The 16,112-nt window shown below is 37.6% G+C and overlaps 1 protein-coding gene across 1 annotated transcript in view; it reads right to left on the bottom strand.

Annotated features, from left to right (window-relative positions):
* Positions 1-2,810: 2,810 nt before the first annotated feature.
* LOC131031670 (ABC transporter I family member 21) overlaps positions 2,811-16,112 on the bottom strand; it is a 96,278-nt gene continuing 82,976 nt past the window's right edge. Inside the window, exons 5-6 of the mRNA XM_057962793.2 lie at positions 3,727-3,813; positions 2,811-3,636 (exon numbers count right to left, since the gene is read on the bottom strand). Coding sequence (XP_057818776.1) covers positions 3,349-3,636; positions 3,727-3,813 — 375 coding nt within the window. The 3' untranslated portion in view covers positions 2,811-3,348. The remainder of the gene's footprint in view (positions 3,637-3,726; positions 3,814-16,112) is intronic.

Below are 16,112 nucleotides of genomic sequence, written 5' to 3'. Positions count from 1 at the left end.
TAGCTCCTATGAAGTTGCAAAACATTTTTTCAAACATCATGAGGCCACCGTCAAACATTCTTGTTCTTTGTTCACATGGTCATTCGTCACAATTTGGCATTGGCTTGTTAATCACTGAGCAACATTAGGAGGATATTTTTTCATCTTTGGATCATGATCTACATCTTTCTCTAAAGTTTTGAAAGGTCACTTAGTTAAGCCTAGAACTCTTATTTGATTTTGGTACCTTTCGGAATTAACATAGCATCACTTCAACAAAATTCATGACATCATACATTTTGATCTCCCTTCCCACATATTCCTTCCAAGAATGGGAAGATAATTTTGCATACTTCTTTAGCATCATTTCTTCCCAAAGGAAGGAACATTCAACAATCACAAACTATCTTCAACATTTTATATTAAGAATCTACTTTTGGCACAAGAGACTACTTAAAGTTGGGGTTGTATGGTCTCTCTCCACATCTCTTGAGGGAGTTTTATCCTACAATTTTTTCCTTCTCATCTTTTTTAGGGGCATAATCATTATACATGGATACCTAAGTAGTCCTAGTTATTGGGACCCATTTCATATTTTTCACTTCTCCTAAATTGCACTTAAGCAAGGATATGGTGTAATGGTTTAATTACACTTTATTATTTAAATTCACTTAGATAATTGTTTTTTGTTTAAGAAAGGATAAACAAGTACAAGTCTTTTCTCTTCCTTCTTTTGTATAATTTTTTTATCGTCCTAATTTGGAAATTTAGCTATAGCATCCCTTGTTTTTTTTGTCTTATGCATTATCATCATCCTCATTGAATTTAAAAACTGTAAGGCTATATGTTTTAACTCTTTTCTACCATTGAGTAATCAATTTCATATATCCATCTCCATATTCTCAATATTAGATTTTAGTTGACATTTACATTCTACATAATCTATAAATGTGTATCTAACTTTTGTAATCTTCTATGATCACTTGGAGCTAATATTGTATTGGATTTTTATTAAATCCTACAACCTTTTCCCAAGATCACCCCTAACTACCCCATCTAGGGACTTTAAAGGACTAAGAAAACAACAAATTCTTCCTTTTTAGACCCTCATTTGGTGACATTTCATTCAAATTTACAAGAGTTCCATAGGCAAATACCAAGCACAACTAACCTTTTAAAACAAAACAATTTAATCACAAGCTTCCACAACAACATTCTTATATGCCAAATTGGTGGTTGTCTTTGCTATAATCTAGATAACAAATGAACAATTATCATATTTACATTTTGATAGTAACTGACATGTTAGAGTGAAGCTAAAACTAACTCATATTAGGGTGTTATAGGAATCTACCTCATCAAATTTCTGTCACCTTGAACCTCCATATTATACTGGTGTACTTAGAAATTCCATTTAGCATCACTAGGAAACAAGGAATTCTAAATTCTTTATATTCAATATTATTTTTCTTACAACCATTGCTCTTAAATCTTATTCTATTTAACACCCTTGTTGAATTTTCTCATAATACCACTTTAATGCTGAAAGCAACCCACCTACCTCCTTCCATGAGGAGAATAAATAAGGTATACTACAAATTTTGAAGTTACATGAATAAATACTTCCTATAACCTTCTCCAAATCCACTCTATATAGGAACGAATAAATACTTCCCAAAACCTTTTAAAGGACCCCTCTTCAATAATAGAAAGAAATTCTCTTCCACATCATGTAACACCAACAAGACAACCACCATGATGTTGTTGCAAACAATGCTCTCCTTTAGCTGGCTGGTTTCATCTCATAAGCACATAACAATAAAATTAATTTTTATCATTAATTTTCATGTAAATGATAAAAGCCTCGAGTCTAAGGAAAGCAATCACCTTAATACTAATCTATAAATAACTGCCTTTCTTCGTATTGCTATGTGCATGGCTGAAAAGTTCATCCAGACGCAACTTTCCCCTTTGTTTTACACCACCTTATGTGGGTGTCCTAAGTATTTTGCCCTAACACATGATTTCAATTGATTTACAAGTCTAATTGAACTAGACTTAAGACCACTCAAAAATACTATTTTACCCCTACTTGGATCAATCTCAACTCTCCCATCAATAATTTCTCCTCAATTCAAAAATGCAAAAAAAAGATCAAAAATTCAACTGCGAGATTGACCATAACAAATTTTGAGAGTTACCTGATTCAGATTTCATCATCGAACACATCCAGGTTTAAATAAAATACAATAAAAAATTTATGCTCAAAACAACCAACCACCATCTATCTGTAAACCATCGAAATCAACTAAGTCCTTTCACTCTTAATTTCCAGGTTTCTAAATTTTATTATCTAGTTTGCCACAACTCTTAATTGCATTAATTGAATTGTATTGCCTGTTATGTTCATGAAACCTGATTTCTATAAAGAACCGTCTTTTTATTTCTTTTCAAAGTGATTCAATAAATATTATTTTGGAATTAGATTCTACAGCTCTGAATCTATAAAATTAAATGTTCAAGGAAAGCTGTTCATGTTCAATGCATGAAAACCGTGTGCAAGTGGATGCTCCATCGACAACAGATATTAATGGAAAAATTAATAGAATCCAGTAAAAGAAAGGCCTCTCTAGAAAAAGTTTGCAGGTTGGATAGTTTCATGGCACATTCAAAAGTGTTCAGTGATTATGCTTCATTCCAAGTACACTTTTTTTACCTTCGTTATTTCATAAGCATTCCAAATAGACTTTTATAACCTTAGTAATTTCATGAGCATGAGAAGATAAGGAACAGCATCCATGCAAACAAGCAAAAAGGATGACAACTGTAAAGACATTGTACTACCAAGCCAACTGTAACAGACAAAAAATTGGAACTTACATATATCCCACACGTTGGGGATTAAATTTTAACTGAAACGTGTATTGGAATGCACAAGGCATTCACCAAACACACTTCAAATTCAAGGTTGAGGTAAAACGGATGGTGAGAGAAACTTGAGTATAGCCAAGATAAGATGCTTAACACTACAAATATTCAAATGGGTAACAGGGTGCTGAGAGCCACTTATATATTGGGTGTAGCCAAGTATAAGATGCTTGAAACTACAAAGATACCAATGACCACACAATAGTAAGTAAGGCAAACTTAGGGAAGGTTGGCATAATATGCATTACAACTCCTTCCTCTTTATTTGCAGTGTTCACATATATTTTATTTTCAAATTTCATCACATTTGAGAATTTCAATGTGGACGCCTAAAACTCTTTAACAATAGAACTAGGTTTCTGAACTTTCAATCAATCAAGTTTTAAAAATTGTACATGAATTGAAGATAACAATTATAATTATAATATATTCCCCAACTATTCAACGATAATAAGCCATATGCCTACTTGATGTAAATGGTGAGAGATCTAATGGGCGAGTAATATTGCTCTGGATAGCTGGAGAAGTAACTTCACTATCATTGTCATTGCTTTCAGCCCGAAGCCATGACTCAACGACTTCAAACATGTTTCTAGCATTTTTCATTTCATCCAGCTTTGATAAGCTTTCAAAGCGTTTCAGTTTGCCATCTTTGATATATGCAATATGAGTAGCCCATGACTCTAAACCATCAAAAATATGTGTTGCATACACGATGCTTGCACCTCTCTGTAAGATAATCAATTCCACTCTTTAAAAATTTCACAAGATTATGAAATTTCTGCAACAAAGCCAATAAGGGAAATTACATAAGTTTACCTGTTCACACTCTTCTCTAAGGAAATCAAGCAAGTCCAGTCTTGCCACAACATCCAGATCAACTGTGACCTCATCTAACAGTAAAACCTGTCATCATTAAATTTCCTTTGAGCAAATGTTGAAATCAAAGAACAATACAAATGCATACCTAACTCAAAAATGTATATGTCAACTCTGATTCCATTGCTTGAGATCCCAGACCAATAAATATTGGTCCATATAGCTTAATAACATGATAAACTTACCCTCAAGAGTTTATAGCTTCTAAAATCCAAAATTTCTTCTCTCAGATACAAAAGTGATAAAAGTGCAGCAGTTTGAACTTAGCAGTGCATGCTTTCACTAATCCTGGCTTGCATTATTAAGGTAAAGATAGCAAAAGATGACTACAGCAAATGGGCATACTAAATATACTTACACAGATTTTTTGCACTATAAATTTAAATGAAATTCTATACCGAATAAAATTATTTATTTTCTGATTGGGGTATACTCTGACTGAATTGAGCAGTCTTCTACCAAATCTTGTCATGGCTACATTGCTAAATACTAAAATCTTGGAACTTAGCAAAGTTGACACTTGCTCCATCTCTAATAAGAAAGCATCAACCTAATCTGATTGTTACTGGTTCTTTTGATACGAGGATGCATGATCATCCAATTTATAGCTAAAATCCCTATGTTGGTTAAATATCCCCTTAAAACCATAGGACTTCCAACTCTCGCGACATTATTGTAAAGATTACTAAGGTTTTGACCAATGAAATTAATCCCTTGTTTAAAATGTACATTATAACCAATGTGAAGCTCAAAGTATTGCATACTTCCCAGCCATATTTGAATCCTTGCTTTCAGCCATCACATATGACAAACTGAAAAGAAATACTAAGGCCTACACTTACAACTGACACCCTACACAATGAAATGGAGATACTAAAACCAATTTTGGGAGCTAGTCAAATGCCCAAAATTCGCACAACCAGATGCCCCACTATGTTATATGATTGAATACAACGTTTTTATGTGATTGCAATAAAGTCACACAGCATGTCTATTGATTCTTAGTAGTGCTCAAATCATACTTATTTGTCAATGTTATAAATTCTTTGAGGTGTGGAAATTAATTAGGGCTATAATCCTGTAATAATCAACAATTGAAATTCATATAACAGATCTGGTCTCTAAAAGAATATATGTGGAGACTTTTGTTCCAAGATAATAAAATAAATGAAGCAAGGACACACTGCGGGGAATAACAAGAACCAGACGAGAAAATACAGTGAAGGAAAATCAGACCACCAAAAAGGCTTGCTTAATCTTGCTCAAAAATAATGTTTTCCTCTCCAACTCTTTTGTTCCCAGGGAAAAATCAGAGTTGTTCAATGATTTTCAATCAATTTTCCCAAGAGGCATAGAGACTACATTTATATCTTTCACAGGATTGGAATTACCTGGTCAATCCTTTTATGGACAACAATCCCACCAAACGTGGACTCTCTCAAGTCTAAATGACATTAATTAATTCCATAATTTCAAAAGAGGGGACATGACAATGAACCTTTTGTTTTTTGAACTTGTGTTCTCCTTTGGGGAAGCACACTCCTCTCCATATGACTGCAACCTTTCAAGTTTTACTCAAGTTTGTACCTTCTCAATCAAACACGTGCTCATACATATCAAAACACATTTTTGCATTTTGCCACTTGAAATTATTGCATCCCCTTGCAAAGACATGCTCTCATGGTCTGCTCTATAACTTTTTGACGTTTGAATTTAACTTATTTTCCTTCACACAGGCATGTGCCCATACATAGAGAAGCATTTTTTCACTTTTTCACTTTTGATATTTGTTGCATCCCTTCAGTAGGCATGCACCCTTCCATTGGGCTAAAAATTTTCATGCCTTAATACGTTTTGCCTTTTTTAATCTGTAGTGTCCCACCCCAGTCTGCCACTAGATTTTTTACTCTTTCCAACTACTCAGCTGATGCTCATTTTCTCAAATAGTGTGCATATATTTTGGTTTAATGATTTGCATATGATGTTTAATTTCAGTGTTCTCAAAAAGATTTTCATTCATCAGCAAAATAAGTTAACTGTTCTCACTCAGATTGAATGATTGAGACTAAGCTATGAACATTCAGATATAAGAAGAGTGCACATGTGTTACAAATAAAACACAGCCTTTAATCATGGTAGTTGTTCATTGATTGATAAACAGTAATTCATGGCATCCATATATGATAGTTTCACTATCAAAATCTCTTCCAGCATACATGGAAATAATTGCAGAGAAATCTGACCTTAATATTGAGCAGATAACAACATACCCAGTGCAGCAAATGAATGAAGAAATACTTAGATTTATGCATATGTACTTAGAATGTGAACACCAACAACAAGAATCATTATATCTGCTATCATCTTCCAACCAAGAGCAGTTTCATATTTCTCCGCTCCACTCTTCTTGAGAGTAGATTGTCTGAAAGACTGAAGTCTAAAATAGACCATGTCACCAACCTCAAAAGTGTATTCCATACGCTGCTGATCAGCATATAACTTCTGTTGATTTTGTGCATGTTGAAGCTTATTTTTCATAAACCTCGAAATGTCTTGACTTTGTTGCAACATATCCCTCACTTGAGGGGCCCTACTATCACCAAAGATCAAATTAACAAGGCTTGATGCCTCATATCCATACAAAGCCATGAAAGGTGACATTTTGAATGACATGTAGAAGGAAGAGTTATAGCAATGCTCTCCCAAATGAAGCCATCTTTCCCCAACCTTCTGCTACTCTGAAACATATTTTTTGAAATAGCCCTCCAACCATTTGTTCACAATCTCCGTTTGCCCAATTAAGTAACAAACATCAACAGCCATACTAAAATTTTGAAACAACTGAAATCAATGCCATGTAACATATCATGCCAAGGCAACTCTATAAAATCCACATCAGCAAACTCACTGACAATCACGATCTTGGGTAAAAGAAAGAATAATCCACTCAACCATAAAACATAAACCCAAGCATCACTTCTCATGATGTCCTCAAAATGAAAAAGATCAATCATTGTTACTACTCTAAAATCTACCAACCAAGGAATGCCTCTGTTGTCACCAATCGAAATCATATCACCAACCCTTAACCTCCATGTCTCAAAGGAAGAAACTCGAGTATCCCAACAAGACAAACTCACTGTAGTCAGCCAATCATCATTGAGAAGTATGCATACTATCATCATGAAGTGACTGCAGTGACCCAAACTTTCCCATGTAGAAGTGGGGAATAACAAAACTATACCCAGAGGATCTCCCGCAGCTGGTTGCATAATCGTCTGCAAGTGCTCAAAATCAAACTTCCCAAAGTCAAAGGTCACCATAAACAGTGTGGAACAACTTGGATAGCTATAAACGATCTGAAATCTCACTAAATGCATAGGAGATATGAGTGTGGGAGTAGCTGAAAGGCCAACTCCTCTAATCAATTCATCTCTACCATCAATCCTCAACCATGAACCGCTCATCTGCTGCCCTGAAGGAACCATCCAACACATCTACTAATCAGAATCTGAAATCACGCGTAAGCTAATCAGATTGTGGACAGTAGTGCTAACGCTCATTGTCACAATTCCAAGGCTCTATGAAATATGAGCCATAGCATAAAGAGGTTCACTGTCTTGGACCAACATTGGAGGTAAACTATTAAAGATTACAACACAAACCTTCATAAAGAGAACTCCTTGAGTTTGGAAGGTCTGAAATAAACAATAACTACTGTTGTAAATGATTGAAATCACTGAAGTGCAATCTGATTGAAGTGCTCTACATAATGGACAACAGTAGTGCCAATGAAATTTCCAAGTATAAGCATGAAAGTTGAGCATTTTAATGCTAAAAAATAAATCAAAAGTGGCTGGAAAACACCTCCAAGCAATCTCCAAAACCATTACTTGCATGACCAAAGAAATTGAACCTACTCCCTTGAATAAGAGCAAACCATAAAGTGAATTGACCAATCTGCAACCAATCAGCAAGCCCAAATCTGAAATCTGAGCCATTTTTTCCAAAGAAGATGCCCAAGAGTATGCATTTGATCAATGCTTCAATTTTGAAATAATATCTCATGGTTGCAAATTGCACCTAGGTCCCAAACTCTGCAATGTGATCCACCCTCATCACTGAAGTCAAAAGGAATTCCCACATCAAACTTGAAAAGTGGATTAACAAATGTCCAATCAGCATCTGAATCAAACAACAGGTTATCAACCTACTGATTACTATCATAGTCATGCTCCACCCAAACATTCTGCTGCTCCAAAATCACTTTTTCTGATCTTAGGGGACAAAGAGCAAGATCATACTCCTCCTGAATGCAATCAAGATCCTCCATTACCTAATTGATCTCCTTGGCCATTTCTTTATTCTCTTGCTCTCTTAAATGTTTGGCCTCATAGAGCTGATCATTTGCTTCAAGTGTCTCTTGGACACTTTGAAAGAAAGCCTAGTGGAATCAAGATCAATGGTGAACTCACTAACCTCTCCCCTCAATTGCTTATTCAAAGACTAATTCTAATCTGCAAACTTGGTGGCAACATCTCTATCATGCATCATGTGCAAGAAAACTAATTTTATTCCTTCCATTGTGTTCTTAATCATGTGCAAATCAGCAAGGAGAACATTTTGTTCATATTGCTCTCTTGGTGTCATGAAGATGAATTTTTCAACTAGGCTTCTAATATCATCCAATCTAGATAAAGTGTGTATTTCATTTTCAACAGAAACCAACAATTCATTCTTACAATCATAATCATGCAAGGTAAATGTATTGCTATTATAATGAATACCAAAATCACAACTGTCATACTTGATGTCAAAGTCTTCTAGGCTGTTCCAAATCACCTGTGCCTCTTCTTTATCACCCTCAAAAATGAACTGTGAATCTAGATCAACAAGGTCACTATGTCTATGCTCACGATCAACAACATGCATTGATAAATAAGTCATGTCATCAACACTATCAATGCCATCTTCCATGTAAACATTGTTCTTTAAAACCAATACAATATTAGGATCCAAAGTAAATTCATTCCATATTGGATCCTCTTCATACTTAGTTTCTATCACACCTGGATCTAAGTTAGAGGTAGGTATGTAGATTTCAGGTTCTATGAAGTTCTGAGCTCTTTTGAAAGCTAGGTCTTCTTCAAATATTACATCCCTACTTAGTTCAATATTTCTTTGACCAGGTACATAGATTTTGTATGCTTTGGAAGTTTCACTATATCCTACAAGCAATCCTCTTTTTCCAGAAGGTTCTAGTTTTAATCTCTTTTCTTTAGGTATATGGATATAGACAGGACATCCAAATATCCTAAGGTGACTAATATCAGGCTTAATCTTAGTGAATACTTCCTCAGGAGTTTTATCCTCAAGATGGGAGTGAGGGCACCTGTTTTGTATATATACAGCAGTGCTGGAAGCTTTAGCCTAGAGATTAGTGTTAAGGTTTTGATCTAGTATCATGGCTTTGGCAGCTTCAACTATAGTCCTATTTTTCCTTTCTGCTACCCCATTTTGTGGAGGGTTATAAGGTATGGTAAGCTCCCTCTTAATCCCATTATCTATACAAAATTCTTTAAATGAATCTGATGTGTATTCTCCCCCATTGTCGATTCTTAGGTTTTTAACTTTGTTTCCTGAGTGGTTTTCAGTTAGTGATTTAAATTCTTTAAACCTGGAGAGGATCTCTTCTGATTCTTTACTTTTCAGAAAGTAGATCCAAGTCTTCCTAGAGTAGTCATCAACAAATATTACCTAATATAAGAATCCCCCTAGAGAGGATATGGACATAGGTCCACATACATCAGAATGAACTAACTCTAGAATTTTGCTAGTTTTCCTAGTACTATTTTGGAATGCACCTTTGGTATTCTTACCTAGGGCACATCCTTTGCATGCCCCTGAATGATCTTGCTTTAATTTGGGTAGACCTGTGATAAGGTTTCCCATTGAAGATAAAGCCCTAAAATTCAAATGGCCTAATCTTCTATGCCAAACTTCATTTGCATTAGTGGCTTCATGGATTAGAGCTAGATTGGTTTCCGTACACAGCTCATACAAATAGCCTTGTCTCTGTCCAATGGTCTTTGCCTTCTTGATGGAGGAGTTCCTTGGCCAAGCCAATACTTTGTTGTCCATGAACGTTACTCTGTATCCTTTATCTTCCAGTGCTAATGTAGAAACTAGGTTTCTTTTGATGCCGGGGACATATAGCACTCCTTCAAGCTGTAAGGTTATGCCTGTCTTCAATTTGATGGTGCAGGTTCCTACTCCTCTGACTGGATATGTGGAGTCATCTCCGATGGTTACGTCATCATCACTCTCTTCTGTCATGGAATCAAGTGCTTCTCTAAACCCAGTGATGTGCCTGGATGAATCTGATAGTGCTGGCCATTAGAAGAAATGTGATGTAGTATATAACCTTGTTCTTAAATTTGTTTCACGAAATTAAATAGCCTCAAGTTCGATCAACTTGGCTCTGATACCATGTAAATGTATTGTAATTTCCAATTTAATGGACAGGTTATATGCAAGCTGGTGTATTTGAATTTAATATTATGTCAATGATACTAATATTGTAATCTTTCACTTTTACTGTAGGTAAGGAGAATGAACATTTATTGATTTCGATGTCATCTCCTTTGATTGGAATGATGTATAAGTAGTAGGGTGGCCACGACCAAGTGACATCTTGGTCGGACATGTCTTATCTCCTTTGATTGGAATGATGTATAAGTAGTAGGGTGGCCACGATCAAGTGGCACCTTGATCGGACATGTCTTTTAGACATGTCCGACCAAGATGTCACTTGGTCGTGACCCCTGCTAACAACAACCGATTCATAACTAATCGGTGCTTCATACATACCCGATAATGAATTGGTATCTTTAATGATAATAGCGTTTATACCATGCCCGATAATGAATCGGCATCATTAATGATAACAATGTTTATACCATGCCCGATAATGAATCGGTATCATTGCTGATGATAATAGTGCTTAATCATATCCGATCGATATGTTATGTAAATTGTTAATTGTTACAGATAAAACATACCCGATTATGAATCGGTATCAAAGCATATGGATTATAAACAATAACAATAGTTGTTAGTATTGCATGCTATCGGGTTAATACCCCGATAGCATATTAATGCCAATATGGATCGACATTAATATGCTATCGGGTTAATAGCCCGATAGCATTATAGATTGACGCTTAACATAGTTAAGCAGGTCGTCAATCTAATCCATTATTAATATCATGATTGTGATCAAAACATAAAGCATGAAATGAGTAAACAGAATATAGGAGATTACTGAGTTAGAAGGTTCTTATCTTGCAGAGGCTACTAATGCATTAACAGTAATGACTCCTATGTTTTTGTCTACTATAATTTGATTCTCAGAAAGATTTTTCTGCACATACCTTGGGGTTTTTGATACAGTTGCCGGAGCAACCTAAGTTTCTTTCTGCTTCTCTTCATCCCTGTTCTTTTCTTCTTCTTCAATTGATTCATACCCTTCTTGAATGTCAGTTTCTTTTGAAAAGTTCTTATCAACCTTCACATTTGCACTTTCAATGATTTTATTAAACCTCTTGTTATAACATTTGTAAGCCTTGCTCTTTGTAGAATAACCTAGAAATATACCTTCATCTGCTCTTCTATCAAACTTTCTAAGATTTTTTTCATCTCTCCTATTCTAGCATGTACTTCCAAAAACTTTGAAATACTTCATAGATGAGATCCTTCCATACCATAACTCATATGATGTCTTCCCATGCTTCTTCCTAAATAAAACTTTGTTAAGGGTATACACAACAGTGTGTATAGCTTCTTTCCAGTAAACTTCCAGTAGGTTTGCCTCTTTGATCATAGTTCATGCCGCCACTTGAATAGTCTTATTCATCCTTTCAACTATGTGTTGACGTGTCTAAAATCACTAAACTTGCAACTTCATCCTGCCAACGCATAATAGAATGTACTCGCTGAGTATCCTATCCTCTCTTGAGATAAGGAAATCCCTAATGCTGGTTTTGTTGATCAAAGGAGACGACCTCAAGGTTTTGATTGTCAGGTCTTGACCGCGGGATTGCTCGGTGGTTTGATGTGTTTTGCTGGGAACACAAAGGGGACTTACGGTGATATGGATAATTGTTGGATGAGTTCCCTAAAACTTTAACAGTCTCGTTATCGATTGGTTCCAGTTAGATGATACTATTTCAGCAGGACTGTGGGTCCTTCTTGGTAAAAAAGGGAAAAAGGGGGATAGGGAAAGAGAGGTACAGAAAGTCTAAATTATTAAGAAATCATATTCAAGAAAAGAAGACAGACACCTCCAAATAACTAGATTAAACACTATCAGCCATTTAAGCACAATATTTGTATGAATCTAGTGCGATCTTCAAGGAAAATAGAGTTTTCATGCTATTAAACACAACTTCAAAACTTTAACATTCATTCAATGAGTATTCAATAACCGAACTAAGCATGTGAAAGGGTTCAGATTAACCATGCAGAAGGAATGACAATCAGTCAGTCCCTAATGGTATGAACAGCGAGGATTCTATCAGATGTTTATCTAGAAAATGCTATAGAAATGAAAGAAACATAACAGAATAATTTAAATTGGTGAAGAAGGAGACCATGCACTCACAATGAAATTGAAACAATCTTAACTTTGCATTAAATCCTGTAAATTTCGCCAGAGCTTCAGCAACAATCCATGAACTTACAAAATGAGAGAAAACCAATCCCCTTTAAATAGGCTTCCAAAAACAGATGAATGGCCAAGATCTAATCTAAACAAGTGGCCCAGATTCATCCCTACAAAAGGTACCCATACCCATAAATGGAGGGTAAATATCAGCAACTACCCCAAAGGGAGTAAAAATTACCTAAAAAGGTAATTAAAACTTATCCAAAATAATTCAAAAAGTGCACATACACAGTTTTAAGTTTACAGTTGACTTGGAAGTCAAATATGACCCTTCGGCCAAAAAGTGCACTTTTCAAAATTTAAAAGGAAAAAGCACTTTAGGAAAGCACTTTCTCTTTTCCAGTTTCATATCCTTTTACCAGGAATTCATCTTTGCCATGCAAATATTCTTTCCAAAGGTCCCAACCTGCTGCACATTCTTCGTGAACATACTCCTGGAACCTGATGCATAATTGGAATAGTAAACGGAACAGAGGCGTAGGGGGATGACGAATTTTATATTGCATGCCCTCTAGATAACGGTCTACGTGCGTCAAACCATCCTGCCAGCTGGACCGATTACGCTCAAAACACAATATGTCTGGATGCAGTTGACTGGCAAAACCAAGGTCCTCTGCCGAGTAGGCGATCCTGTCTGTTCTTAATCTTTTCTCCCAGTTTGGTGGCATCACGTCATCAGACAGATCATTCTTCCACCCCAAAACCATTGATCGGAGGATTGTCTTGCCAAGCTCTTGCATGTTCAGAATTCCATCGCATGCATCCTGCTCTTTGTCAATGATTTCCCTTGTCTCATTCCTCATAGTGATAATCCAGTACCATTCTTTAAAAATGTTGATATCATGGGGGTCCAGGATGGCGGAGAGTGTGGGGATCTATGCTTGGGTCCAGAAAAGGGCCCTTACAAGAGGCAGGGTTGTAGCAGCTACCTCATGGATTCCGAGGCATTCTCATTTTACCTCGAGCAGCTTGACCAAAATGGTCTCTCGATGGTGGGCCATTTCTTTTACCTCCTCAATAATTTGCTCTCCTTTTTCCTTAAGGTCTCGCATCCATTCCTTGACGGCCTTGGCCGTATCCCGTACTCCTTCAAATTCTGTCGTGGTCCTCTGTGTCAATGTTGTTGGGGGAATGTGGGATTCAGAAGCATTATGCAATGGTCTCAGGAGTTGATCAATGTACCCCTCAGCCTATTCAACATGAGCTTGATACACGTTCCTTTCAGCTGTTATTTCTTCGAGTTATCTGAGCACGTTTTTGTACGAAATCCTTGAATTCCTCCCTTTCCTGTTCCTTAGTGGCTCGTCCGATGGGGACAGTCGCAATGCTATAATCAGCCAGTGTAATCTGATCTGCTGGCTTGTCTACAGGCAAGGTGGCGATATGAAGGGTACGGTTCCTTTGCTCATCTTTGGTTATTCTGGAATATGCCTTGGGCTTTTTCTTCTCCTTGGCCTTGGCTTGGTCTATGTGTGAGAAGATGTCCTCCAAATCGATGGGTGGCTTGGTGGCGGCCTTGCGCTGAGCTCGAGCATTAACCATTCTTGAGGTACAGTCTAGGTTGATGCTATGGTTAAATTGGCACTCTGTTCTTTAATGTTTTCAGCCGGCTCATCGCATATTTGCAGTTGTTTCGTTACAAGAGGAGTAGAGGAAGTGTCAAGTTCCTTGCTCGCACCCGAATTCTCTCCCACTTCACTGAACAACTACCTAGTATTTTCGTGTGATGGTTGTTCTTCAGTCTTTTTAGGCTCGCGGGTATCATCTATCCTTTGCTCTCCTTCAACAGTGGAGTCATCCTTGGTAGTATTATGGAGCAGCAATTCATGGCGGCTCTGTTGGGTGGGTTCATGCAATTCAATCCCCTGAGTGTCTCCTTCCTTAACCTGATTATCAAGTTCGGCTGATTCAATGGCTCTTAGCTCGGCATCCGACATGTTGGGTGCAGGAGGATCATCAGCTCCAAATGCATCAATATCACTCTGGGAAGGTGGAGCAAGTATATAATCTAGTTCAACTACATCATCAGACGAACTAGGGTCTTTTGATGATGAAGTGACCTCTAGTCTCCTAATAGGGATCTTTTCCCTTCTTGTTCTTTTGGATGTCCGAGTTCCTCTGCTGGCCTTAGCCTTCTTCCTTTTCTCAGGTTTTTCGATCTCTTCCTTAAGTGCACTGGAAGTTCCCTCATCTTCAGAGGACTGAGAATCAAGGTTACCCATCAAGTGGTAGGTGATCTGGACTCCCTCATGAATCAATCGCTCAATTTGTTGGTGCAACCATTGGTCAGTATATCTTCCTGGGGCTTCCATAACCACCTCAAAATCAGTGATTGGATCTTGCGACCAATCGATGCCTGGCAAAAGATGTCTTACCGCCTCAAATTCTCGGACTTGTAGGCAATTTCCTGAATCTGTTAGTTGATCTGGGACCCGGCGGTATTCATAGAGTCGCATTTGCTGCACACTTGGCCTTGAATATTCGCGCCTTCGGACCTCATAGTCATCAGAGCAGTTCTTCCAATAATCTTCAACTGATTCTTTTGCTCTGTATCGCCTGCCATAGGCCCTCTTTGCCAGATTGTCGTGATCAAAGCATTTCCTTGGAAAATGCTCTTGTAGACCGTAGGAGGCCAGTTCTACAAAGGATTCCTCTACCTGGGATGGGTTCTTTAGATGGACATCCAGGTTACCTATAATCATAGGGAATGTGAATCCAGACTGCTTCCTGTCTCTGAGTAAGCTGCTCGCCGGACGTGACTGCCTTGCGACTTCCAAGAGAACTATCTTGTCGGTTGGGTACCGCGGAAGTCGGAAAGGAGCACCCTCAAAGCCAGCTATCCGGATGTAGGAGAACCTTGGGAACTGGATGAACCAGGCCCCATACCTCTGTACTAGAATAGTAGCTTGCTCTGAGAGCCTTATGTGTAGTCCTCCCTGCATCAGCCTGACCAAACGCATTGTGAAGGCGTCATTGACGCGCTCATACTGACCAACTGCATAGGCAGGGCTATTCTTTTCCCTTTGAGCTATGTCTTGATAGTGTAGTTGTGGATAACAATCGTATACCTTCACCTGATCAGGCCCATTCCCGATTTCACCCTTCATGATTAAACCTGGCAGTGGCTGGTTCCTGGCGAACATGTAGACTAAATAGGATGTCATAGTGAAGTACTTCTTTGCCTCAAGTTCGATCAGTTGGGTGTGGATGTTGTCGCTTATGATCTAGGCCCAGTCAAACTTGGATTTCCCAGCGAAGACTTATTCTGTGAAGTAGAACATCCATTCTTCAAAGTAGTTGGATTGGGGAAGTCCCATAATCCTGCTAAGCCATGTGACCATGTCCCCATGCTCGTTGTGAAAGTCGCTTCTAGGGGTCTTTTCCCAATCCTGACGCTTGGAGGTCTTCTCTCCTTGTACCACTCTTCATTTATCAGTGTTCTGCATTTGGCAGGGTTTACATCATACACTTCTTGCGCTTCATCTATATTTGTTGCTATGGGGTTGTTCGGAAAGGGAAAGTCAAATGCATCGCCAATGGCTTCAGGAGTGAAGTTAGTGAGGACCATGTTCTCGAGGAGCACCAATCTGGAGCTTGGTTG

Source organism: Cryptomeria japonica, chromosome 6 (assembly GCF_030272615.1).
Source record: "Cryptomeria japonica chromosome 6, Sugi_1.0, whole genome shotgun sequence".
Taxonomy (NCBI): Eukaryota; Viridiplantae; Streptophyta; class Pinopsida; order Cupressales; family Cupressaceae; genus Cryptomeria; species Cryptomeria japonica.
The sequence above is the reverse complement of the archived record's forward strand: the minus strand, read 5'-3'. Positions and strand labels throughout refer to the sequence as shown.